At 40.1% G+C, this 27,359-nt stretch overlaps 1 protein-coding gene across 7 annotated transcripts in view; it reads left to right on the top strand.

The window, feature by feature from the left end:
- ARID1B (AT-rich interaction domain 1B) overlaps window positions 1–27,359 on the top strand; it is a 443,861-nt gene that overhangs the window by 125,141 nt on the left and 291,361 nt on the right. For all 7 annotated transcript variants that reach the window (XM_044243328.1, XM_044243320.1, XM_044243293.1 and 4 more), the window contains exon 3: window positions 1,690–1,839. In XM_044243328.1, the coding sequence (XP_044099263.1) occupies window positions 1,690–1,839 (150 nt within the window). The remainder of the gene's footprint in view (window positions 1–1,689; window positions 1,840–27,359) is intronic.

The raw sequence follows: 27,359 nt of genomic DNA, 5'->3' as shown, positions 1-27,359 counted from the left end.
AACACTGGCAAAAGTGTTATCCTAACTGCTTCAAATCAAACTGCAAAGATGCTTGTGTAAAATATAGTATTAGATATCAAATCAACATATGGGTGCTGAACGGAAGGATATGTGTTGTGGTAGTGTACGATATTCTAGCATGTGGAGTTGTATTTTATGGAAATTCTTTGGCTTGGCTTATGGCAGGGACATACATTCATTATGAGATATCAAGTTGTAAAATAAATAAAAGCAAAGAATTCAACTGTGCAGCTAAATGGTTTTCAATACAAACTTGTCTGCTCTACTAGCTTCGGGTCTGTGTGACGAGGCGTTTGTGAGCCGTTGCGGCCAAATGTTTGTGATCGTTGCTGACAGGCCCTGACAGTAATCTAAATCAGGTCACAAAGAAAATGAACTTTAGCTTTTGCATTTTCTCCTTTTGCTTCATTGTGTTACGAATTCTTGTGCTAATTGGTCTTAGAGGCGAAGTGTTTAGTATTTTCCTCCGCTTACCATTCCTTCTTTTTCCTCATTCAGTATTTTATAGGGATTGCATTTTTAAATGTGTATCTGGAACTGATCACTGATTTCTTAACCTTTTGGGTTTATGGAACTCTAGTTCTTGGGATTCTCAAGGGGGCCGTATTGTATTATTAACAGGGTGACTTCACTGTCCTCCTCTACAGAGTGCTTTTGCCATCCCCATACCTTGTTTTTCTTTTTCTCTACGGTTCTCTCTCCCAGTTAGGAAAAATAAAAGGCAATAGATTTTTCATTAAAAAAAATTAAAAATACCATCCATGGTATATTTATGGCATGAGGAAGGACTTCTCTTTGAGCAAATATTTTAAGGATTTTTAGGTTCACGTAAATTAGAGATGGAGAAAGCTCACTTGGGCCATTTTTGTCTGTATCTGGCGTTTGTGTCTAGCACACTTTGCTTTCCACCATTACCTGTTTTATCAACTAGGAAAATACTGTTCTAATATTAGATACGAGTAGCTTTCCTTTAAGAACTCACATTGTTGGTTATATGGCGTTATAGACATAATACTGTCTTCTAAAAGGGTTGTCTTTGGTTGTAAAGCAGTGTAGTTTCTTTTTAGCAGAAGCAGTAAATGGAATTGCTAATAACCGGTTACCGTGTCTGCTCCTATGTAGTTGGGACTTTTGGACCTTAGCTGAAATGAAACCACGCCCTATACCTGTAGCCAAGCCACAAGCATCCTACAGAGCATCAGTGAGTGGGCTTGGCTGGTTGGAGTTCATTTTAATTTTGAGCATTGCAGGAGAACAGATTAACATAATGCTTCTTTGACTTTCTTAGCAGTGGGTTTTTTTCTTCTTCTTAACATAAAGCGTTTTATTAGCTTCAGGTGTACCATACAATGATTCACCGACTCAGCAGAGGTGGTCTTTTCATGTCAGTATTAGGAGATCCCCCCACCTCCGATTTTTATGAAGCTATCCATATTTCATTATGTGATGAAATCCTATTTTTTAAAACAGTCCGAATTACCTTACTTCACTGATAACATGTGAATACAAGGCAGTATGACGATTCATGTAACGGAGAGAGGGTGAAAAATACTGAATTCAGTGGCTTAGCCAAGAGCCTACTTGGTGTTGCTGAGTCGAAACCATATTTGCTCTCATTGCTTGTGCCCATTTTGACTCTGTCGCCTGTTTTGCTTGACTTGTTGACAGATGCCCCCTCAGTACGGACAGCAGGGGGTGAGCGCCTACTGCCAGCAGGGCCAGCAGCCTTTCTACAACCAGCAGCCGCCGCCTCCGCACCTCCCCCCGCAGGCCCAGTACCTGCCGGCCCAGGCCCAGCAGAGGTACCCGCCGCAGCAGGTGAGCGTCCCGCCCGCCCCGGGCATCCTGGCCCCCAGGCCCCCAGGCCCCCAGGCCCCCCTCCAGGTCTGCCAGGCTGGGCTCGAGTCCTCTGCCTGTCCTGCTTAAAAAGGTCTGATCTCAGTGGGAAAAAATACAGTTTTGAGAAAAGTGTGAAACTGAACCTAATCTAACTGTTTGTTTATGGATGGATGTTTGAAATTGAAGAGTAGGAGGAACATGCTCATTCAGAAAGATGGTTTTATTGATCGTTTAACCTTGCTCGTTGGCACCTACATGGTATTTTTTATCTTGAGCTTTTTTTTTTTTTTTTTTTTTTTGGTTTTTGTTTTAATGGTAAGTGCTACTATGTCCAAACACTGTTGCCTTGGGCAGTGTTATTTCTCTTAAAGGAGCTTATAGACAGATAATCACTTCAGTTATGATACATTAATAAACTAAAGGGAATCATGTACTTTAAGAATATTAAGCAGTTTGTAGTTTAAATTAGCCTCATTAAATACTTTTTATGTAATTGGGCCGTATATTCCAGCTTATGTGATTTGTAGAAAAATAGTACATATGCATTTGATGAAATGATTCAGTCTCATCTTGATTTAGAGGTTGTCACTGAGTGATCCTGAAAGGTGCAGTGAGCTCAGGACTCCCTCTGAATCCAGAGAAACGTTTCAGAGCACCTCTAGTCATAAGCATCAGAATGTAACTTACCATTTCATATTTTCCTTTCTTTATTGTGGGGTGCTGTAGTGAGGGGAGGGAATACAGTGACTTGGTTATTCAGTTTTTAAAGTGTGTTGTCCACATCTGAAAGAGATTGTTGATGCTAAACAAAATATATAAATATGTGAAGCTAAATTTTAATTCAGCTGATTTCTTGGGTATTTTCTTGGTTTCATTGGAGTCTTTTCCCATGTGACTTATATTTAAGAGTTCTAAAGAGCGTTTATGACTTTTTTTTTGAGATTTTATTTATTTATGTGATAAAGTGAGAAAGCGCATGAAAGTGGGAAGAAGGGCGAGAGGGAGAAGCAAGCTCCCTGCGGAGCAGGGAGCCCGGTGTGGGATTCGATCCCAGGACCCTGGGATCATGACCTGAGCTTAAGGCAGCCATTTAAGTGACTGAGCAATCCAGGTGCCCCGAGAGTCTTATGACTTTAAAGAAAACATGTTTAAAACAACAGCTGAGGGGCACCTGGGTGGCTCAGTCGGTTAAATGTCTGCCTTTGGCTCAGATCATGATCCCACCTGGGATCAGGTCCCTTATCAGGCTCCCTGCTCAGAGGGAAGCCTGCTTCCCTCTCCCTGCCTGCCTCTCTGCCTGCTTGTGATCTCTCTCTCTCTGTCAAATAAATAAATAAAATCTGGGGGGGGGGGGGAAACACAGCTGAGATCGAAGATCCTGTAGAATCTTGGTTTTTTGGTATATGTTTTCAAAATTCTGGTATTATATAAAGGGATCTATGGAGGTAGGAATGTATATTATTTCAGAGTTATGTGGTCTAGTCTTTTATTAAGATGTGGGGAAGTTAAATAACCTTCCAATATCTTTTCTTTTTTAAGTGAGACTGATATCTGGGTTTATGATATATAAATTACAGGCTTTTTCAAGGGCTTTCCAAACCTTACTGAACTTCTGGGTAGATATAGAATGTTATGTCATGCCATCAAAATGTAAGATGGACTGAATAGAGAGATTACATTCGTCATTTTGCTTTAGTGCTAAAATGAATCTCTGATTAAAAAACCAGTTTGATTAAGGATTCTGAGTGCTTGTCATTTCCTTTAAGACCAAGCTCAAATTTACTTCCTTTATGAAGCATTCACTGATGACTTCTACCACATGGCAATTAGTTATTTAATATCCTTCACATTTAAATATTTAAAGCATACTACAGGTGAAATCTTACTTTAATGAATACTATCTTAATGTGTTGCGTTTAGGTCTATTTTATGCTTTGGTACTATTATTTTATTGATTTGAATGTAGTAAATCATTGTTAGGAAATACAGTCTTTATAACCATGACTCTCCAACATAAATACTGTCATTTCTCCATATTCTGAGGAAGACAAAAATTCTTCAGACTATGTTGGAAAGTTTTTCTTGTATTCATATTCCCTACCTGTAGAATGTCTAAGTGTTTTTTAAGTTTCATTATGCTCCTTATGGGACGAAGAGGTTAAGTCACAGACGGTTAGGCAGGCGAAGCAGAGGGTTTTGTTTGATAGGAACAACTTTGGTTTTTAGGGAGTTAGATGTTCAGATAGATTTGGAAAGTTTGTCTAGGAAATAAGATTTAGCATTTTAGATGTGGTTAGTGCCTCCTAAAACAGCAATCCCCTCAAACTCTATCCCAGAACAAAGTAAAAATAACCAACAGAGTATTTTCAATCGAACTGAATTTTAATAAGAATTTGTCATTCTGAATTCACACACGTTGAAAAACCAAAGAAGCTCAACTATATTTAATGTAGTGAGCCAGTAGTTCCTAAAAGACAGACGTTTTTTCTGCAGCCTTTTCTTTTGTTTCCAAACAGCGCACAGTACATGGCGTATTGATTTTTATATTAGGGAATCAATCAGCAAATAATACTTCGTGTCTTTTGTTAATGTGATTGATACAAAAAGTAATTTTAGCATTCCATTAAGATACCTCACTCTGGGTCTTTAACATCTGTTAAAGTGTTATATTTTGAATAATCAATACATTCGTATGTTTCAAAGATGAAAAAGTGCAAGGAAAAGGATACAAATAAAAATCTCCCTGTACAGTCACCCCCGCGGGTTCACCCCCGTCTCAGCCTTTGCCAGACAACTGCTTACAAGTTGATTGTACAGCTTTCTGGAGTATCTTTATACAAAGAAGCAAGAAGATGCCACATTTAATTTTTACTGTTTTTACACAAATGGTGACATACTATGACATACACACTGTTGTGTTCTTTGTCATCCTCTGTCCCCCACCCTCTGAAGGATATAGTTTCTGTAGATTTGCCGGAGGAGGAAATACAGTAGCCCTTCATTCTTTTTCAGAGCGTCCTTTCATTTTATGGACGTACCATGATGATAATTAACCAGTTCTCTATTGATGGTCACATAGACTATTTTTAATTATTTGTGAGTCAAACAGTAGTGCCGTGATAAACTTTTTGTGTATGTTTCATTTCATAAACATGCAGATATATGTGTATGATAAATCCCTGAAAATGGCATTATTGGGTCGGTGGGTAGATGCAGTTTTAGTTTTGGTAGATATTGCCAGATTGTTCCTTTGGGGGGGTTGTACCAGTTTATACTCAGACCATCAATATGTGAGAGTACCTGTTTGCCTACACATGTTCTGGTAGCATGGTTTACCAAGTTTCTGGATTTTTGCCAATCTGGTAATGTAATTTTAACTTACATTTATCTTGTTTTGAGTTGTGTTGAATGTCTTATATACTTGAAAGCATTTGCTTTTCCTTTTTTTTTTTGGATTGTGAATTCTTTTTATCTTGCATTCTTCTATTCAGTTGTTGCTCTTTTAAAAATTGAAAAATTGATGTAATAAAACTCTATGTATAGGGAGACTGGGTCTCTATGATATGGATTACTAACCACCCAACCCCATTTTGTCATTTATCTTTTGACAGTATGATTTATTTATTTGGTCATGCCAAAGGGGCATTTTAAATTTAAAGAATTTTTTGTGTACTCAGAATTATCAGTCTTTTGCGATCTCTGGATTTTTATTTAGTGATTATATGAGTCTTCCATACTCCAAAATTTACAAGGGAACTCTCTCGTGTTACTTTGTAGTATTTTCATGGATTCATTTTTGCATTTCATTTGCCCCAATCCAGCTTAATTGTTTCTTTGCTAGGTAGGCTGTTGTGTTAGGGGTCTATAGAGAAATTCTGTGTGTGTAGTGTGTAGTGTGTGTGTGTGTGTTTGGTTAGGCTAAAGAGATTTACTTTAAGGGATTGGCGCATACAATTACGAAGCCTGGCAAGTCGCAGGTGCGCAGTGTGGCAGGCTGGAGAACCGGGAGAGCTGACGGTGGCCATGAAATCTGAAGGCTGTCTGCTGGAGAATTCCCTCTAGTTGGAGAGGCTGGTCTTCTTGCTTGGTTCACTCCTTCAACTGATGGCCTATCCGCATTACTCAAAGTCACTGATCGCAATGTTCATTTCATCCAAAAACACTCTCCAAGTTGACACACAAAATTAACCATTACAGTTACCTTTCCCCAATGTATTGGAGATGCTTCTTTCATTATTTGCTGAATCCCCTTAGGTAAAATGTTTGGGGGTTCTTCTGGGGTTTTTATTCTTTTCATTGATCCTTCTTTTAATGCCTTGATGCTCTACTGCTTTATTGTTTTTTAGGGTTGGTATATCCTCCCTACTCTTCTTTTTCAGAGTTTTCTGGCTATTGTGTTTATTATGGACATCAGTAGCGATGTCTGTAAAGCCAATAGTAACAATAAACTCTTCATTCTTTAACATGCTTTTTCTAAGATTTTCTTTCTTTTTTGTTGTTATAATCATGGGTGTTTTTTTTTTTTTACACTTACCCTTTTCATTTTCTGTGAGGCAGATGGTAATTATAAAAGAGAAACAGTAAAACAAAAATAAGTACCTAATTTGAATAATTTTTGCCTTATTGAAGCCCACTGACCAAAGATGAAGAACACGCTTATGATGAAACAAGTTGGGTTTATTTAGTTTGGGTTGTTACAGCCCCGGGAGAATACATACATTCCTGAGAGCCTCGGGAACCTCATAGAAAAATGGGTGTGGGGTGCATGCTGGGTGATTCTAAGAGGGATTAGGCCCTGGATAGGCTGCTCTCAAGAAGCTAGGACATTGGCAATTAGATGTGTTAACTTTTATCCATGAGAGAGGACAATTGAGGTGGGGCCAGATGGTCATGGATAAAGAAGCAATAGCCATTTAAGGTAGTTAGAAGCGATGGGTGTTCAGTCATTTTTGTTGTCAAAAAGTGATCTCGTCCATTTTTTAAAAAAAGATTTTATTTATTTATTTATTTGAGAGAGAGCGAGTGAGCACAGAGAGAAAGGGAGAAGCAATTTCCCCCTGAGATATGACCTGAGCCAAAGGGAGCCACTTAGCTGACTGAGCCACCCAAGTGCCCCAGGGCTGTCTGTTGTTTTATCCCTGGGACTTAAAAATAAGACTTTCAGCATTTCATCATTAAGTATAATGTTTGTACACTAATATAAACAAGTTTGTTTGTTTGTTTATTTATTTATTTAGTGGCGACCTACTACTGGGCAGTGAAGTTCCCCTCCTTTTCTAGTTTGCTCAGGGATTTTATCATGAATGAATGCCAAATTTTATCTTATTTATTTATTTATTCATTTATTTTTAAGCAACTATTGGGGATGGTTACGTGGCTCAGCTGGTTAAGAATCTGCTTTCAGCTCAGGTCATAATCCCAGGGTCCTGGAATCGAGTCCCGCATTGGGCTCCTTGCTCAGTGGGGAGCCTGTTTCTCCCTCTCCTCCCCGCTTGTGTTCTATCTCAATATCTCTCTCTCTTTCTCAAACAAGTAAATTTAAAAAAAAAAAAAAATAGATGCCAGCAGGGCTGCCCTTTATCAGAGGTTTGAGTGGGGAAAGATACACATCCAAGGTCATTAGCAGAATGAGTTTCCTTGCAGGCATAGAACTCATAGCCACTTGAGGTTCCTGGGTGGCCCAGTTCGTTAAGCATCGGCCTTATATTCAGGTCATGATGCCAGGGTCCTGGGACCAAGCCCCATATCAGTCTCCCTGCTCCACGGGGAATCTACTTCTCCCTCTGCCTCCACCCCTCCCCCCACTCCTGCTCTTTTTCTCTCTCTGACAAATAAATATATAAAATCTTTAAAAGTAATTAAATAACTATCGATATCATCCCTTTGTTTTTCTCTTGTAATCTGTTGTTGGGAGCATATTATGTGTGTCTTTAATTTAAAGTATTAAATATGCTTTCTGGAATAAACCTAGTCATGTGATAGAGTATCTTTTTATACTCTATCTTTTTATACACTGAATCAGTTTTGCTGATGTTTCTTTAGGTTTCTTGAATCAGTATTCATGAATGAGATTGACTTGTGATTATCCTTGTAAGGTTTTGGTGTCTGTATTATGGAGTTTTGCAAAATGAATTGGAGACTAGTCTCTTTTTAAAATCTACTAGAAGAGTTTATGTTCAAGTTTGGAGTCACTTGTTTTTTGAATGGCTGAAGTGTCTGTAAAACTGTAAAGGCATGTGTAGCCCTTGATTTTTAGCTTCTGTCCCTTTCCTGTAGTTTTTTTTTTTTTACTTTTGATCTTATTTCCTTTGTGAATATAGGTGTTTTCAAGTTATCAATTTCTTCTTGAGTCAATCTTTTCCTTTAATATATATGTATAAGTATATATGTTATGTATATAAATTATAAATATACTTGTGTATATAAGTATTTACACACAACACATATATATTTCTACATATAAAGAATTTATCTTTCATTCAGTTTTTAAAATTTATTAACAAAGTTGTTCATACATATTACGATTAATTTCTGTACCATCCAGAGTTTAAGACATTTTATTTTATTTTTAAGATTTTGTTTATTTGAAAGCAAGAGAACACAAGCATGGGTTGGGGAGAGAGAGACGGACGGACAGACAGATAGACAGACAGAACCTCAGGCCAACTGCCCACTGAGCACAGATCCCAATGTGGGGTTTGATCTCAAGATTCTTAAGATCATGACCTGAACCAAAAGCAAAAGTCAGACGCTTAACCAACTGAGCCACGCACATGACCTGGCATTTTAATTCATGTTTTTCCCTTTTTAAATTCTTGATTAATCATGTCAGTGGTTCAGCTCTCCAAAGCAACTTTGGTTATTGCCCTATTACATGTTCTTTTTTGAAAGTTTAGTTAAACTCTGTTCTTGCTTTATGTCTTGCTTCCTGTTTTACTGATGTTTATTTTGCTGTTCTTTTATTCCATCAAGTGAATGCTTAGCTTATTCGAAACAGGTGTGTCTGATGGAGCAAAATGGAAGACTAAACAATTTCCTCTTAAGTACTGCTTTGGCTGAATCTCTCAAATTTTGATATGCATTATTTCTGTTTTCTTTTCGTTCTAAAAATCCCCCCCCCCTTTTTTTTTAAAGAAGACAGTTTTTTTTGTTTTGTTTGTTTTTAAAGAAGACAGTTTTATTGAAGTCTGGGTTTATATTCTGTTCCCTCAGAAAGATTAATGTATGTTTTTGCAGTTGCCTTTGGACATGAGTCATCTAGAACCATATTTTGTGTTTTATTTTGTATTTTTATTATAAAAAAATTCTTACTGTGCTTCTAAGCGGAATAATATAGTGAGTACTCATATGCCACCATAATTGCTTGCGTTTACTAGGCTAGGCATATCCAGATATCCCCAGCTGTCCTCAGAATGCCTTTATAGTATCTTTTTTTCAAGCAGAATTCAAAGAAATCTAGTACATTGATTTGGAATGGTTCCTTCTTCCCCCATCTGCATTAGAGCCTTTGGAACGTTGAAAAACTGAGTCAACTCTCCTGTGAAATGGTTTCGTGTGGTTCTTTTCTCTTGATGTGGCTTAATTTGTTCATGTAGCTCTTCTAGTCCTGTAAGATAAACAGTTTTGTTTGTGGTGGTTGTAAATCCCGTTCCCAACACGAAGGGCATTTTTGTGTTCAGTCGCGTGGTCTGCGATGCTCCTGTGAGGTGAGGAAGCCTCTAAGCCTGCTTGTCCGTGACCGTCCGCTGTCTTCCAGCTGAGCGTGACGAAGAAGCTGAGCGTGTGATGAAGACAAGCCTCCTCCTTTGTGCTCTGTCCAGATTGCTCTGTAACAGAATCGGGGAGCATAACACCTGCTCGCGGCTTTAGGCCACCACAGTTCTGGGCAGTTTGTTACCCGTCGTTACTGCCTGACGTGTGTGAGCACTAACTAGGTAATGCCGTGGTGAGCCTGTTGCATCCGGTTAAACATCATGTGCTGTGGTTCCACAGTAGTGATGTCAAGATTGATCAGTGGCTTCAGGTGGCGATGGCTTCTGGGACCACTTTAAATAGAATTGTCTTCTTGAGGTTTTTGCAGACCACACCGTTAAGTGTTAATTTTGACCAGAAACCCTGATGAAGGTTAGCCTGCGGTTGCTAATTCTCAGTGGAGCCAGTTTTAAATTCTTCCTACCTCTGAGTATCAAGTTCAAGGCAGGTATTTCTCTGTTCTCTTTAACGTGTTTCCGTGTTCTCAGATGATGCGTATAGCCCTTCTTAGTCTCTAATTTATTTGAGATGTATGATCTCATATTTATTCCCTTTTGGCAGGCCCTGGACTTTTCCTTTTCCCTGTATAGTCATCCAGTGGAAAGTTAGCATGTAGAGCCAGTCAGCTTCTATTGTACTGTCCTTACTTTCTGTGTTCTTGGTTTACTTTCTGTGTGTTTTTGGTTTCACTCACATTCATGCCAAGTCTGTGATCCATTTAAGTCATTTTATCCAGAGTTTTAGATATTTAAGTCAATTTAAATACATTTCAAGTATCTAATCTGCCACATGGCTAGAATTGGTCCTCTTTTATTTTCTAGCTCTTTATTTGATATCCTTTACACAGTTTAAAATGATAATCAATATGTAATAGAATAGCTTATAACATACAGACCATACATTCCCATTTTATAATGAAACTTTTCTAATGCCTCCTTTATTCTTTGGAAATAAAATTCATATTTAATATGTGATCTACACCAAATTCATAGATAATACATTACCTACACAAAATTTCAAACAAGTCAGAATAACGCAGTAAGTGTATATGGGTAAACTGTCATATAAATTAAATGCCGAGGCATGATTATATGGAAGACTTGTGAAATTGGCACTTGTGTGTGCATGTGGGATCACTGAGCTTGGAACTACAAACTGAGTGCTGTTTTAGCAACTCCAGTGTCTTAAGTAGGGTTGTCAATGGTGACTTATCTTTTAAGACGGTGAGCAACTCTTGATCAAAGCCTGAACAAAACAAAATATAATCTTTCCTCAATATATGTAGTGGTTTTATTCCTGGAAAAGATATTTTTAAGAGTTTTAAGAGTAATTTGTTAAGAGTAATTTGTTAATTTAAGAGTGGTTTGTTTTTACATGCAAAGTGGGGTGGAGTTCTAGGCTCAGGCAAATAATTAACTTTTTGTGTGATTTTGTGTAGTAACCATGAACTCGCCGTGCAAATGAGGGATACAGGTACATTGTATGAACAACTTGAAATCATGAGCAGGGTTTAAATCCATGGGGTTTATTACCATATGACAGCAATTATATAAAATGAAAATACAGAAGATTTTTAAAAACTATTTTATTTCTTAATTTGAGAGAGAGTGAGAGAAAGAACATGGGGGTGGCTGGGGCGGAGGGAGAGGGCAAAGCAGAAGTAGGCTTTCCATTGAGCAGGGAGTCTGATGTGGGGCTGGATTGCAGCACTCCAAGACCATTACCTGAGCCCATTACCTGAGCCGAAGGTAGAAGCTCAACTAACTGAGCCACCCAGAAGCCCAATATAGAACATTTTTAATGACATGTTCACAGAGTTGTTTAACAGAAAAGGCAAGTTACCCCAAGGTGTGGAGATACCATAAATGTGTAAATAATATACACATTTATATACAATATAAATGTGTAAATAATATACACATAGTAGCAATCAGTAAGAATGTTATCTAAATCATTATAGTTTTTTTTTTGGACTCTATCCTTATCTTTTAAATTATCTACAATTAACATGTAATATATATAATATTTTAAAATTCTCCATAAATGATGTTACATCAATGACAAAATAAATTACCCTTTTCAGCATTATAGTAGATTAGATATTCTGAATGTGTCTTTGCTCATCAAAAAAATCTGAAATGGTGGCTCTGTTCTTAGGGAGACGTAGAGTCCATTGATCCTTTCTCATTTTTTAAAAAAATATTTATTTATTTGTGAGAGAGGGAGAGAGAGAGAGAGCATGAACAGAGGGGACAGGGGAGAGAGAGAAGCAGACTCGTCTCTGAGCAGGGAGCCCAGTGCGGGGCTTGATCCCAGGACATGGGACCATGACCGGAGCTGAAGGCAGACACTTAACCGACTGAGCCACCCAGGCGCCCTGATCCTTTCTCATTTTCACTGTTTCTCACAGCCCTCCTGTCATCCCTTTCCTCCCGACCCAGTGAAAATTCCTCATCCATTACTCTCAGTAACTCATCTGTGTAGACTCTTACTACATTGTGCCTTCCCTCCGGATCTTAACAGCTGACTTCCGCAACCCTGATAGACCCATGTCCATGTCTCCTCCTCGTTCATCCAAGGCATGGGAGCAATTGGGAGAACTTAAACTACCAACCAACGCGTGTCTGCCCATATGCTGCGCCTTCTGGTATACTCTGGTTAGAACTTCACGATCCTCTGATGCTGTGCCATGCATGGTGGAGTTCTCATGGGAGTGACAAAAAACCCCACTTTTCTTTTAAGCTTTAACTTTATTAATTTAATTTATTCATTTGGCAGAGAGCGTGAGCAAGGGAGAGAGCATGAGCAGATGAGCAGGGGTGGGGAGGAAGAGGGAGAGGGAGAAGCAGACTCCCCGCTGAGCAGGGAGCCTGATGCGGGGGATCAGTCCTATCAGGGCCTGAGCTGAAGGCAGATGCTTAATGGACTGAACCACCTAGGTGCCCCCAAACCCGCCTTTCTTGACCCAAATCAATAGCAGCCTATTTCTTCATTCATTCATGGTCATTTACCAGCTCCTTGAGCTGGCTCCAGATAGGCTTCTATTTTGACCACTCTGCTGAAACAGCTCTTTTCAAAGCTGCCCCTGTCCTGCTTGTTACGTGGTCCAGTCGGCAGCTGTCATGCTTCCATATTTCTTTTTCTTTTTTTTTTTTTTTTAAAGATTTTATTTATTTATCCATATTTCACCTGTTGGGAGCATTCGATGCAGATGATGATATCTTCCTTCTTGTTTTCTGGGACACCACTCTCTCCTGCCTCTCTTTTCACCTTGCTGGTCACTCTGTGCTCTTCTCTGCTGGTTTTTCTTCGTTTCCCCAACCTCCAAAGGTTGGTCTCAGTGTTGGAGCCTCTTCTCTAGTCCTTACACACTTTACGTGCGCGATCTCATTCAACCTTGCGGCTTTGAATATCATCTAGAAGCTAGAACTTTGGAACGTATTTCTGCAACCTGGACCTGTGTCCTCCATTCTGTAGCTGTATGCCCAGCTCCTACTTGGCATCTCCCAGTGAATGTCTTAACAGGCTTCTGGAAACCCGTATGTCCAAAGCAAAACTCAGGACTCTCACTTCTTCTTCACAAATGTGCTCTTCTGTATTCTCCCTCTATTGCAAATCCTCCGTAACACTTTGGTCAGAGACTTCGAAGTCTTCCTTGAATCTTTTCCTTTCAAACCCATTTTATGGTTTTAGGATCTAAGTAGATTGCACTGGTTTTATTGCTGCCACTTCGGGCCAAGCCATCACGATGTCTCATTTGAAGTGTTCCAGGAGCTTCTGACTGGTCCCGGCTTTTCAGCGCCCTCGTTCACTGCAGGACACAGTAGCCATATAGATGACGTATGGTGGCTGGTGCCCCACCTGGTTGTGTCCCCTCCCACCTTCTTTCACCCTGGTCATCTTGCGGAGCTCATCTCAAGGCATTTTAACTTACTGTTTGCTCTGCTCCCAGATAGCTATAGGGCTTTTCTTTGGAAGTCTTGCTGGGAAGACTTAACTTCCTCGAGATCTTTACTGCAGTGATGCCTCATCAGGCGAGCCGCCTTCCCTCACCGCCTGTGTAAAACATCGCAACCCCCCTTTCTCCCTGTGCTCCTTTTACTTGACCACGCTTTCCTTTTCTCCGTGGTCCCGATCACTAGGTAACATGTTGCATTCTTGCTGCGCTCGTCTCTGTGGCTCCCCCATTAGAATATAAGCATTATGAGAGGAAGGACTGTTTTGTCATTGCGGTGTCCCCAGTACCTAGCACAAAGTAGAAACATGTGATACACACGTTGACTTAGTCATTCAAAAATATTTTTTATTTACTAGTACTTAGTAAGGAGACTTTACAGCATTGAAGAAAATAAATGTTTACTGCCAAGTATTTAGACTTTGAAAATGCTTTTGGTATTGCAGACAGCATCGTCCTGAGCATTTTTAAAGGTGGCTTCTTTGTGCTTCACGGGTGGTGCGCGTATGTTGTGTGCAAAAGTTTTTACGCATAAACTCCCCAAATGGAATTTCTGGGTAAAAGAACAAGCACACTTCAAAGACTTGGTGTTTTGCCAAATTCCTTTCCAGAAGGTATTAAGAAATGATACCTCCAACCCGCTCTCTTATTTATATTCATTTTCATATTTATTTTTCCAATGGTACTTAACTTTAATTTTTTTGTTATTTTTTAAAAGATTTTATCTATTTATTGGACAGACAGAGATCACAAGTAGGCAGAGAGGCAGGCAGAGAGAGAGAGGGAGAAGCAGGCTCCCCGCTGAGCAGAGAGCCTGATGTGGGGCTCCATCCCAGGACCCTGGGATCGTGACCTGAGCTGAAGGCAGAGGCTTTAACCCACTGAGCCACCCAGGCACCCCACTTAACTTTATTTTTAGTAAGAATTCTACATCATTGTTTTTTGAGCCCCAGCAATGCTAAGGAGCTCTCACAGAATTTTGAACTAGATCTAGAACCTGCCTGATGTGTTACTGTGGTCGTAGATTGAATAGGTAATAGAAATTTGATTTCATCGGCAAGAAGCACACAGTTGGATGTTTGTAATTTTTTGATTGACCTTTGACTCAGAGACTCCGAAATTATCACAGATTCTTATTGTTTGCTTTTATTACCACTTGATTCTTTCCTCTGCTCATTTTAGGAGGTCAGAAATAGAACTCCAAAGTAAGAGTAGGCCTGATTGAGTCTTCCTAGTGTAGGCCGAGGGAGAATGACCAATGCAACAGTGAAATCCACTGTCCAGTTGGACGACATTGTATTTACTCAACCCTCTGACATCTCCTTTCTAAAAAGAGTATTGATTTTTAAGGCTTAAAAAAAAGAGAACAGCTCTTTGAAGAAGTTGCTTCCATAATAAAATGTTTTTACACCTTTGCTTGCTTCCTCAAACTGCTTTACCTAAAATTTGATTTTTGTGTAGTAGGGAAGATGTCCTTTAATGCCAGAAGTTTTCACTTTTTGGTTTTTTGTTTTGTTTCAAAGTTTCCACTTGCCTTCCATGTCCTCAGTTTTGGGTCATGAAGTGTTCTGTGGGGTTTGTTTCCTGGTTCACTGTTGTCTCTTAGCAAACTCTCACTTCCTCTCTTTCTTCTGCTCCTTCCCCTACACTTAACAGTCTTTTCCTTTTATCTCTATTTCCTGTTCTACTCAAATCCAATCTTGAGAGATGCTGGAGAAGAAAGAGGTCCTGTTGTCTGTGGTCTGTTGTGGCACAGATTTCTCCTGGACCTCTCAGCCACGGCCTCCTAACAGACGTACCTGTTAGGTGTCAAAGGGAGGTCGCGGAGAATCTGGTAACCTGCAAGGAGTCACGTGGTGTGGAAACCAGCCTGACTGTCGATACCCTTTCCTCTGACAGTGGTCTTCTGCTGATTCAGCTCTACCTCCAGGACTGTGACAGTTGGCAGCCAGAATCTTCTCTCTGTTTTCATGGCTTTAAACTACACTGTTTGCATAGCCAGAAAAATCTTTCTTTCTTTAGAGAAGATTTGTAGGAGGTAACTCCATTCAAATAAGTTCCATTTTATTCAAAGAGAATATATCAGGATGAATCTTTTAAAAACCCAAGTGTAAAGCAATAGGAGAATTTTAAACTTCGCTGTTTAGGTATAGCTTTTCTTCTTAGGTGAGAGACTTCTCTGATTCTTGAGAGAACTGTTGGGTAATGTGAATGCATCCTTCTCAAAGTACAACTTCATCTTTTTACTGATTATTTTTTAAAGACTGAGAGAGAGAGAGAGAGAGAGCGCACAGAGAGAGATTGAGAGGGAGAAGCAGACTCCCTGCTGAGCAGAGAGCTCATCGTGGGGCTCAGTTCCAGGACCCTGAGATCATGCTCTGAGCCCAAGGCAGATGCTTAACCCACTGAGTCACCCAGGTGCCCCCAACTTTATCTTTTAATTCTTTTTTTTTTAACCTTGGTTTATTAGGAAAATTGAAGAAGACAGAATGGTTAGAAGAAGAAAACATAAACCATTTACTGAATGCCTTTGTGACTGAAAATGTTTTATATGTTAGGAATTCAGTGATTAATTCAAATTTGTGTCTAACCTGAAGGGGCTTCTGGTCAAGGGGAAGGATCGCTGTGGCCAGATAATGACAGTCTTGTGAGAAGTTGTGTTTTCAAGCTGTGACTGGATGTTGGTGAAAGTGTCTCAGAAGTTTTGAAGGATGAGTAAGAGTTGCTTGGGAGAGAAATGATCCTGAGGGCAGGACTAATTCTTTATTAGTGAGAACAAAGGTAATGTCTAACCATGAATGGAACTGAGTAAGACTTGAAGTTGGGTTAAAGTAGTCAAGGTCAGGGGCTCCTGGGTGGCTCAGTTGGTTAAGTGTCTGCCTTCAGCTCAGGTCATGATCCCAGGGTCCTGGGATGGAGCCTCATGGGATGGAGCTCCCTGCTCTGGGGAGCCTGCTTTTCCCTCTGTCCCCGCTCACTATCTCTCTTTCAAATCAATAAATAAAATCTTTTTTTTTTTTAAAGATTTTATTTATTTATTTGGCAGAGAGAGATCACAAGTAGGCAGAGAGGCAGGCAGAGAGAGAGAGGAGGAAGCAGGCTCCCTGCTGAGCAGAGAGCCCGATGCGGGGCTCAATCCCAGGACCCTGAGATCCTGACCTGAGCCGAAGGCAGTGGCTTAACCCACTGAGCCACCCAGGCGCCCCAATAAATAAAATCTTAAAAAAAAAAAGTAGTCAAGGTCATTTAGAAGGAATATGACTGGTACCTTATATTGCTTTTCCTTAGTGATTAAAAATGAAATAAAAGGTTATTCAATAATTTCTTTAAACAGAAAATAGTACAAGCTGAGCAGTTAACTTTTAACAGTGGATTACTTAATAGTTGAACCAAGTGGAAGTGGAAGTCTACTTTGATGTGGATAGGTAGACACAAGTATTTGAATTATATTTTCTAAAAATGCACTTTAGAGGCGCCTGGGTGGCTCAGTCGGTTAAGCGTCTGCCTTTGGCTCAGGTCATGATCTCAGGGTCCTGGGATCGAGCCCCCCATCGGGCTGTCTGCTTGGCAGGGAACCTGCTTCCTCCTCTCTCTCTGCCTTCCTTTCTGCCTACTTGTGATCTCTGTCGAATAAATAAATAAAATCTTTAAAAAAAATAAATAAAATGCACGTTAGAGGCGCCTGGGTGTCTCAGTTGGTTAAACGTCTGCCTTTGGCTCAGGTCATGATCTCAGGGTCCTGGAATTAAGCCCTGGGTCAGGGCTCCCTACTCAGCGGGGAGTCTGCTTCTCTGTCTTCCTCCACCCTCCCCCCTTCTTATGCGCGCGCGCTCTCTCTCTCTCAAATGAATAAATTAAAAAAAATTTTTTTTAAATAATGTCACTTTATTTAGACTTCTTCATGGTGAGCAGTTTTCAAAAGGAGATACGGTAAACTTAAACATATTTGGCAAACGGGAATCATTTTGTAAAGAAGGAGATAGCTTTCAAGTATGAGTGTAAATACTTTAGGATTAATAACTTGCTGCTGAAATACGTCACTTAAAGGAGTTCCGAAGTTTCATTAGGAATATTGGTGGTGATCCATTCTGACATAAATATTTCCTTATTATTATTGTTATTTAATTATTTAGTCTTTGTTTCTTATTACTTCTGTGACACAATGTTAATTTATAAGCTGCTGCTTATTTTACAGCTTTTGGGGAAAATTCATCATAGTCTGTATTAAATCACTGAAATGCTCATATCATTTGTTTTGTAAGATTTTGTTATAAACGCAAAGAGAAGGACATTTAGAGTTCGTTGCCACTGATTGCTTAGCATTTAGATATTAATAAAGGAATCTATTAATTAACTTGATAATAAACACTGTTGGAATTAGGTTGATAAAAATTATTCTTTGTTTTAAAGGAGATTACTAGTGCAGCCTTGGGTTGTGTTTGAATTTTGAATATCCTCCTTTCTTCTTGCTTACCTATTTGCAATTGTCTTAGTCTTTGAGCCATTGCTAGGGGGAATTTCTTTTAAGTTTAAAGAGCTTGTGAGCATCCAAGGAGAATACTTATAAGTTACTTCCTGGTCTGAGCAAGGCCCACTCCGAGACTGATTTCTGATTATTGACTTGGGGCACCATTTACCTGCTTTTAGAAGTCAGGTTATAGCCACTCCTGGGAGCTCGCAGATGGTGTGACGCACCCACGAGCCAGCAGCCACATGACCTGAACGGGAGGCAGATGCTTAACCGACTGAGCCACCCAGGCACCCCCGTTGCTGTTTTTAATGCTGTAGAAGTCAGGTTCATCCTGTAGTCTATTCCAACTATTTCCTACTAGACCTTTGCTTTTATTTTATAAAAATGAGAAAAGCCAGAGAAAAACCATCATATTTTACATAGCTCTCTTCCAGTAATCAAGAATTTGGGGCTCTTTGATGTATAACTTCGAATGGTTATTCTCTTTATGTTTTTGGATTATAAGTGGGACTCTAACTGCATTGGACTATAATTTGATAATGCTGTTCATTTTCTTGTTTAAAATATTTTTAAAAATTGTTTCTTTCAAGTACCAGAATCAAAGGAAAATAAAACTGGGATGTAAGAAATTATATAGTAGTAACAGTATTTTTAATACTGAATTTACTTTAGGAAGGTGATGGAAAGTTCCTTCTGGGAAGAAAAACCCAGAAGCCATTTGGGTCTGGAGTATGTGCAGGTGTCCTGGTCCTGGCTTCAGGCTTGTTCAGATACTGTCTGGCCATCTGTTTATCAGAGAACCTGGAATGTTTAGAGATGTGTGGAAGATCAAATCAGATGGCCATGACTGTCTGCCCTGCTGACAGAAGAGGAAAATCTTACATTGTTAAGATGCACTGTAGTAAGAGCACGAGGGTGGCTCAGTCTGTTAAGCCTTTGACTCAGGTCATGATCTCAGGGTCACGAGACTGAGCCCTGCCTCAGCGCCACACTGAATGGGGAGTCTGCTTGAGAATTCATTCCCTCTGCCCCTTCCTCTACTCCTTCACTCTCTGTCTCAAATAAATAAATCTTTTAAAAAAGATGTATTGTATTAAAAGCTGAAGAGAACCTTCAAATGCGTTTGGATCAGGATTAAGTCTAAAATGCAGGGACGCTGCCCCCCCCAACCCTTTCCTGTGCTTCTGACACAGCTGTGAGAGTAGGTAAGCCCTCACCCTTCTTGTCCTCCCCTCCTTTCTTCTTCCTTCGCTCTTCCAGCTCTATCACTTTCTCTGACAGACTTGGAGCTGTGGGACTCAGGCAGATGTGCTGGCATGTGAGTGTGCTTGGGACTTGTTCCCTCATTCCTTGTCCTGGTGACACAGTCTCAGCCAGTAGAAGAGGAAGCCATTGGTAGAGAGAGATGACGTTGAGGACAACAAAGGCTGTGCGGTTACAAGTATCATTGGGGCTCATTACATGTATATATGTATTTATTTATTTTATTTTTTAGATTGTTTATTTGTCAGAGAGAGAGAACGCACAGGCAGGGTGAACATTCGAGGGAGAACTGGGCTCCCCACTGAGCAGGGAGCCCAACACGGGACTTGATCTCAGGATCCTGAGACCATGACCTGAGCTGAAGGCAGATGCTTAACAGACTGAGCCACCCAGGTGTTACCCCTGCCCCCTTAAGATTATTTATTTATTTATTTATTTATTTGAGAGAAAGCAGAGCAAGCAAGAGAGAACATGAGTTGGGGGAAAGGGCAGAGGGAAAGGGAGAAACAGACCTCCTAATGAGCAGAGAGCCTGATGCAGGGCTTGATCCCCGGACCTGAAGGCAGAAGCTTAACCAACTGAGCCACCCAGGCGCCCTGCTTATTATATTTTTCATACAGTCAGCTTTCCTTGAATTTACATTCTGACACAAGGAACACTGTAGAATTTCTTTTTCCTGGTTTCTTTTTTTTTTCCCCCTTCTACTCTTAGCTGCCTTTTTGTCTTTCAGTGCCCATTCAACTTGTTATAGTATGGAAAAGAAGGGGCGCCTGGGTGGCTCAGAGGGTTAAAGCCTCTGCCTTCGGCTCAGGTCATGATCCCAGGGTCCTGGGATCGAGCCCCACATCGGGCTCTCTGCTCAGCGGGGAGCCTGCTTCCCTTCCTCTCTCTCTGCCTCCCTCTCTGCCTACTTGTGATCTCTGTTGGTCAAATAAATAAATAAAATCTTAAAAAAAAAAAGTATGGAAAAGAAGGTAAAACATAACTTACATATGACATGAAAGTTCTTCATCAATTTCTTTGATTTAAAAAAATTCTTAAGAGGAATAGGCTCTCTATATATTGTGTTCCAGAAGATGATTATCTGCAGATGTTTGAAATAATAGGGTTACTTTTAGAATTTTCTAGTGTGGGCAGAAACCACCTCTGTACAGCCATGGTTTTCTATGCTGAAAATCAGGGGGGATTGTCTGCATCAAAATCACCTCGGGTATTGGGGCGAGTAAATTAATTCTCTTTAAGGGGCGCCAGGGTGGCTCTGTCATTGGGCACCTGCCCTTGGCTCAGGTCGTGATCCCAGGGTCCTGGGATCGAGCTCCACATCATGTTCCCTGCTTGGCAGTGGGAAGCCAGCTTCTCCCTCTCCCACTCCCCCTGCTTGTGTTCCATCTCTCACTGTGTCTCTCTCTGTCAAATAAATAAATAAAATCTTTAAAAAAAGAATCTTTTAAAAGTGGTTCTCTTTGGGGGAACCTGGGAATCTACATTGAACTTTATAGGCAATTCTGATGCATTCTAATGTTTCCGGGCCCCTGGAGCACAGAAATACTAACCAATGCTTTCTAGTCTTTTACTTTAGAGTGGCCCGCGGATATTATTTCATTTATTATTAATAACCCTGAGCGGTCATACGGCAAGTTTTCCCTGAATGTGGTGGGGCTTGGGTTTGATCCCAGTTCTACTTCAGTCTAGGCTTTACTGTCTCCTTTGTTACTGTTTATATATATTAGGGATGCGTTTTGCTCTAGAGGTAGGCTGATATTCTTGCTTAAGCCCATTGGTGTGAGGTTTTCCATTTCTTAGCCCAGCGTTTTACAGACTTCAGTGTGCGTTGTAATCACCCAGAAGGCTTGTTAAAACACAGATTGTGTTGAACGCTATTCCCAGAGTTTCCGCTTCTTCACTTTGGAGTATGGCCTGATCATTTTCATTTCTGACAAGTTTCCACGTGATGCTGCCGGTACTGGGAACCCTGGATCATTCTGGGAGAACCGCTGTGTAAACTCAGTAGTTCAGAGTGGTTTGGGAGTAGTCCCCGGTCTGACACACTCAGAGGGTACCCCCTCTCTCTCCTGAGACCCCAGGATTCTGTAACTCAGTGGTTAATATCCTGCACAGCAGGAGACTCTAAGAACCTGAACCCCCCACCAGTTTACCACTTGGCAAGTGTTTGGAATATCACCTTTGCTTCAGAACAGTGGTTTTCAGCCTTAGCTTTCCCTACAGAAAAGCAGTGGGAGGATTATTCTCAGAATGTCCTTGGAAATTTGAGGAGTTTATTTTAATGTAAAAAGGCTACAGAAATAAAATTTTGCTTTAATAAATTTTACTTTAATTTCGAGGTCATTGATGGTAATTCTAAATTTCTGGAGTCGTCTTTCTTCTCCTTCTTTTTTCCCCAAATAGAAATTTAATTGACTTTTTAAAGGTAAAAATTTTCCTGTACTCATAACACTTAATTGTAATATAGATAACGTTAAAAACTATAAGGGAACCTCTGAAAATTTCAGATGATTCTGTTATTTCTTAGAGAAGGAGTGTCTATAGCCTGTTTACTTTCACTGAAAGTAAAGGTGATAGGAAGTGGGTGGTGACTTAAGAAATTTTTCTCCTCATAGTTTATACCCTGAAAATCACAACTGGAATGGGGAGAGAGAGAATTAATTTCATAGACCAAATGCTCCATTTTAACTTCTTTTTAAAGGTTATAAAAGTCACATATGCTCATGGTAAAAAAAAAAAAATTCAACAGAATCCCTTTTGCTTATTTAATTTTGAAAGTCTTATTGGTACAATTCAAAACAACGGCTATAGAGCCCTCTCTAGCTGGCTTTTCGTTTCTTTTGTTATGTTTTTCTGGTTACTTTTAATTTTTTATCTAGTCGTCTTTTTTTTTTCGTTTGGTAGTTTTAGCTTTTACTCCAAAGGCATTTCATGGAGAAGTCAACTTTTTAGAAGTGATCCCCTGAACAGCTTTAGGGATGAGTTGGCAAGACAGGCTTGAGGCAGGATCTTTCTGGCACCTTATTTCTCTCTTTGGCAAAAACAAGCTCTGTACCTGTTTATACAGCATATGGGTTTCATAAATTCTGTTTCAGCAGGTTTTTCTCATGCTGAAGAACATGACACAAATGTGTCATGTGTCCCTCATATTATTCCTTTAATTAAAGCGTGTATATAGTAATGCAAGGTGTCCTGTTCAGAAAACTTTTTAGACGAGAGTTAGGCAGACAATCTGAACTTCTATTGCATATACAATATAAAACAAGCAGCTTTAATTACTAAAAATTATATTTTTATTTGGAATATGTTTTTATTTGGAATATACAAATATATAAATATATTTATATATGAATATATATTTATATATAAAATGTTTTTATTTGGAAATTTTTTAGTTATTATATTTTTATTTATTTATAAAAAATATAATTTTTAGCCATTATATTTTTATTTTGGTTATTTAGATAAAGATTGTAGCTAATCTGGTTTTAAATCTCTCTGAAATTATGTTCTCAATTTTGGTGAGTTCCATTGTTGATACTATTATCCTGTTCAGTTTTTATCCTTTAGTTTTTTGGGGGGAGTTCCTTAAGAATCTGGTGAAAGCTGGGGATCCTCTTCCCAGAAAAGTAAAGGCAAAATTTACTTGAATTTCCGGGGAGTGCTCAAACCTCTTTCCCTCCAGGCTGAGAATTCAGGCCCTAAATGTGAGTGACAGTCTTCAGGTGTCCAGGTGTGTGGCTTGTGTGCCCGGGGTGGCCAGCTCTCTGGTCTGGGGAGGGAGGGAGGGGTTTGGGTTTGGGCAGTAAGTCAGCCCATCAGAGAACGTGAGATGCCAGCGTCCACGCTTCTTTTCAGAGTGGATGGTGACCTTTTTGAGTCGCTACTGCAGCCACAGTAAGACAAACAGGACCATTCCTGACATCAGCAGGATAGGGCTACCTTTTTTACAACCATGAAGGGATGCTAAACTAGCTCTTGGGAATGCCACAGAGAAATTTTACACTAAGGTACTAGGTAGTGGCACAATCCCTCAACCCCACTTTGCCGTGATTCCGTAATTATCAAAACTTTAATGAAAATGCTACATTGTTGTTAGTCAGCAATTCTTACTTTATAGGCAGCTTTGGGAAGTTCACTAAAAATTTAGATTTGCGAACCCTAGCCTTGGCTCGAGATTTATCATCTGTGGGATAGAGGCCGGAAAACAGCCCTTGTCTGGTGGGGAGCAGAGCCGGACGGTCGTTCAGTGGGAGCACTCTGGAAAACGAATGTATCTGGTTCCCAACCCAACTCCTCCACTTGCCGGCTGAGTGACCCCGGGCAAGTTACGCAAGAAACTGTGGTTCAGTTTCTTCCTCTGTAAAATACTACCTGTTTCATGGGGTTCAGGTCAGACAAAAAGGCTTCTCTTTCCATGCGGGAAACACTGAGTGGGTGGCAGTAGACAGTGTTGCATAATTACCAGCCGCTGTTGCCATCACCGCCATCAGCACGATTGCCACAGGGAAAGCCCCAGTGGCTCAGTGAAAATTTTGACTCTCATTTTAAATGCGACTTTAAAGAATATAGATAACAATCACTAACATTTACTGAACGTTCAGTGTGCCAGGCACAGTGCTGGTTGCTTAACCTCTGATCATTAATACAGCTCCAGGAGGGTGAGGCCTCATATTTTGGTTTCATGGATGAGAAATGTCATTCTTTAGGTAATTAGTTATAGAGCCAGGGTTCTTTTTTAGTCTGTGTGTGTGTGTGTGTGTGTGTGTTATAAAAAGCGTAACTGGACATTTATTGTGGCTCATTTAGCTTTGCGATTTATTAAAATAAATTAATCTATTAAAAGTACTACTTATTTTAGTCCTTAGTTCTTGAGTATCTTCATACTTCTTTTTGGTATTTTGGGAAATGTAATTTCAGACACGTTTCCCTTTTCACTCTGGGTCCACTCTTAGTTTAGGAAGAGGTTCTTGGAAAAACCGAGAGAAAACAAGCAGCTTTTCTCAAGTCTTGAATGTCAGAGGAGTGGCCTCCAGGATTCGAACTTGATTAGGGTTGGGGAGACAGCCCCTTTGGTGGAGGTCTTCTCTCTCTTCTCCAGACCGTTCAGAGTTCAGCTTTACTGCAGGGCCTGGGGGCTGCTGCAGCTCGTGGGTGCTGGTATGTCTTGTGCGGTGGAGATGTTCTCGTTAATGGCGGGCTTCAGGTATAGTGTTGAATTTGCTGTCAGTATTACTGGGACTCAGCAGTAAGGAAACATAAAGTAGCTTGGCTAAGTTTGTCCTTTTTCTAAAATGGTTTTGTAAATTTTCAAATTTTGGAAACAATTATGCCTGTGAATTGGTAGAAAATTAGCAGTATTCTGAATCTAGCCAAATCTGTTCTCAATCAGTATATATGGTATATTCTGGAGAATTTGGCTGTAACATAAGTTGAGAAGCTCCTTTGGAATCAGTAGCAGTAAAAAACCATTTGAGCCTTGGTTGTGTGATTTTTTTAATCTACTATAAGATTTTTGGAGTAAGGGTTTAAAGGAAGATACAGGGGAACATATTGATATGGACTTAGAAGAATTAAAGTGATTTACCAGTATTCTAAACAGATAATAATTGTGACAGATGTAAAACCCCCATTCTGCTCCTAGTCCCTGAGCACTGTGCACCTAATAGACACGAGCCCTCGGAGGCAAGGGCACGTTCACTGTACCCTTAGCCTTCCCAGGTTCACTCAATCCAGTATGGTTTCTAGAGTAGGAAACTGAACTGAAAAGTTTGTTCAGGGTGGCACAGCGTCTGAATAGTCTAGAAGTTGGAATTTGATCTTGGATTTCTTCCACTCAAAGTTTCATGAAATATTGAGAGATCTGTGGCTGGAAAAGGCTTCTTGAGGAGTCAGTGAGAGAGGAAACAGGGCCTTTAAGAGCCCAGACCAAGATAAGGGTAAAAGCGTCAGATTTAAGCATGGAGGATGGCCGGAGCTGAGATCGGGACGGCTTGATCAAGGAATGATGTTGAGAAAGGATCACTGAGTCAGCCGTGGGGCCGCTAGGGAATTTGACACTGACAAGGTTAATTTGTTAAGATTATGGAGGGATTAAAAAAAGGCTAAGTGTTAGGGTTAAGTAGTACAGCTTACATGTTAAAGATAGAATGATGCGTGGGGTGGGGGGTGAGAAACTGCAGGATTAAATGATCTGTGTTCAGTGGGTTTTCTTGGACAAAAGGATATTGATGGCAAAGGGACCAATTAGGAAGTTCTCGTAGTCTTTCAGGTGAAAGCTGCAGTCAGCGCCACAGCCTCAGCCGCCTCTGAATTCCTAAATTTGTCTTCAATACCGTTAACTTCATTTTCACTTAAATGGAAAATTTCAAACAGAAACTGAAGTAGACAGGAGCCCTGTGCACCCTTCACTCAGTGTTCGATAGTCGTGGGGCCCAGTCTTGTATCCACACTCTCTTCCCTCACCTCCCAACCCCCATCCTCAGTAGTATTTTGAATTAAGTCCTAGACATCATATCATTTAATCTGTAAATATTTTACTATATATCTCTAAAAGATAAAGGGATTTAAAAAATAAACATATACATAATACGGTTTTCACATTTAAAACATAAATTTTCATACCAATTATCCACATTTCTAGTAGCCTCATAAATGAAATGAATGTTTAATTTATGTTATATGGTAGTTTGAATCAAGATCCAAGTCAAGTCCAGGGGTGCCTGGGTGGCTCTGTGGGTCAAGCCTCTGCCTTTGGCTCAGGTCATGATCCCAGGGTCCTGGGAAGGAGCCCGTGTAGGGCTCTGTGCTCAGCAGGGAGCCTGCTCCCCACTGCCCCCGCCTGCTTTCCCCGCCCCACCTGCACCCCCCCCCCGCATCCCCCCCCCCCGCCTCTCTGCCTACTCGTGTTCTCTGTCAAATAAATTAATAAAATCTTTAGAAAAAACAAACCCAAATAGAGTCCAGTCTTAGAATTGATTGATACCTTCTCACCTTTAGGATTTCCCTTGGTCTCTATCTCTCTTTCTTTTCCTCTTATTTTCTTTTTACTATTGCAACTTTTTGTTGAAGAAAGTAGGTCATATGTCTAGTAGAGATTCCTACAGTTTGAAATTTGCTGATTGATTTGCTATGGTTTCGTGTGTTCTTTGGGCCTTTTTATTTCCTATAAATTGGTAGTTAGATATACAGGCTTTATCAAATTCATTATCCTTTTTTTTTTTTTGGCAAGAATATTTCATTGCTGGTTTGTTCATTAGGAGGTATAGAATTTCTTGATTTTTCTTTCTTTTTTGATCAAACCACTGATGCTTGCCATAGTCTTTTCCCTCTCTTTCAATTTTTATTGTTATTTTTTTACTATATTCAAGACCGCCAGTAACAAACAGCAAAATTTGTTTTTTGTTTAAAGATTTTATTTATTTATTTGACAGAGAACACAAGTAGGCAGAGAGGCAGGCAGAGAGAGAGAGAGAGAAGCAGGCTCTGCAGTGAGCAGAGAGTCCGATGCGGGGCTCGATCCCAGGACACTGGGATCATGACCTGGGCTGAAGGCAGAGGCTTAACCCGCTGAGCCACCCAGGCGCCCCGTAAAATGTGTTTTGTAGCACATTGGTTCCAGGCAATGTAGCTGTTAACATGATAAATATTCTTGGGCAGGATCCCAAGTTTTGTTCAGTTTTATTTTGTCCTCCTACATTTATTTTTGTACTGGTACATCTAATTCTAAGTGTAAGCTTTTCAAAGCCTTTCAGTCAATCATTCACCAGCTTCTTACTGAATACCTGTCCGTGCTTGGCACTGGGAGCCCAAGAGGAAGTAAGAATCCAGTCCAAGAGATACACAAACAAATAGCTGAAATACAGCATTGTAAATTCTTTTCAAAAAATTATTTATTTATTTATTTATTTTGGGAGAAAGGGTGCACAGGAGTTGGGGGTTGGGGGGAAGGGACAGAGGGAGAGGGAGAAAGAGAAAGAGAATCTGAAACAGGCTGCACTCTCAGCATGGAGCCTGACCCACAATTCGATCTCACAACCCTGAGACCATGACGTG

The sequence above is a fragment of the Neovison vison genome, chromosome 1 (assembly GCF_020171115.1).
Source record: "Neovison vison isolate M4711 chromosome 1, ASM_NN_V1, whole genome shotgun sequence".
Classification (NCBI taxonomy): Eukaryota; Metazoa; Chordata; class Mammalia; order Carnivora; family Mustelidae; genus Neogale; species Neogale vison.
The sequence above is the reverse complement of the archived record's forward strand: the minus strand, read 5'-3'. Positions and strand labels throughout refer to the sequence as shown.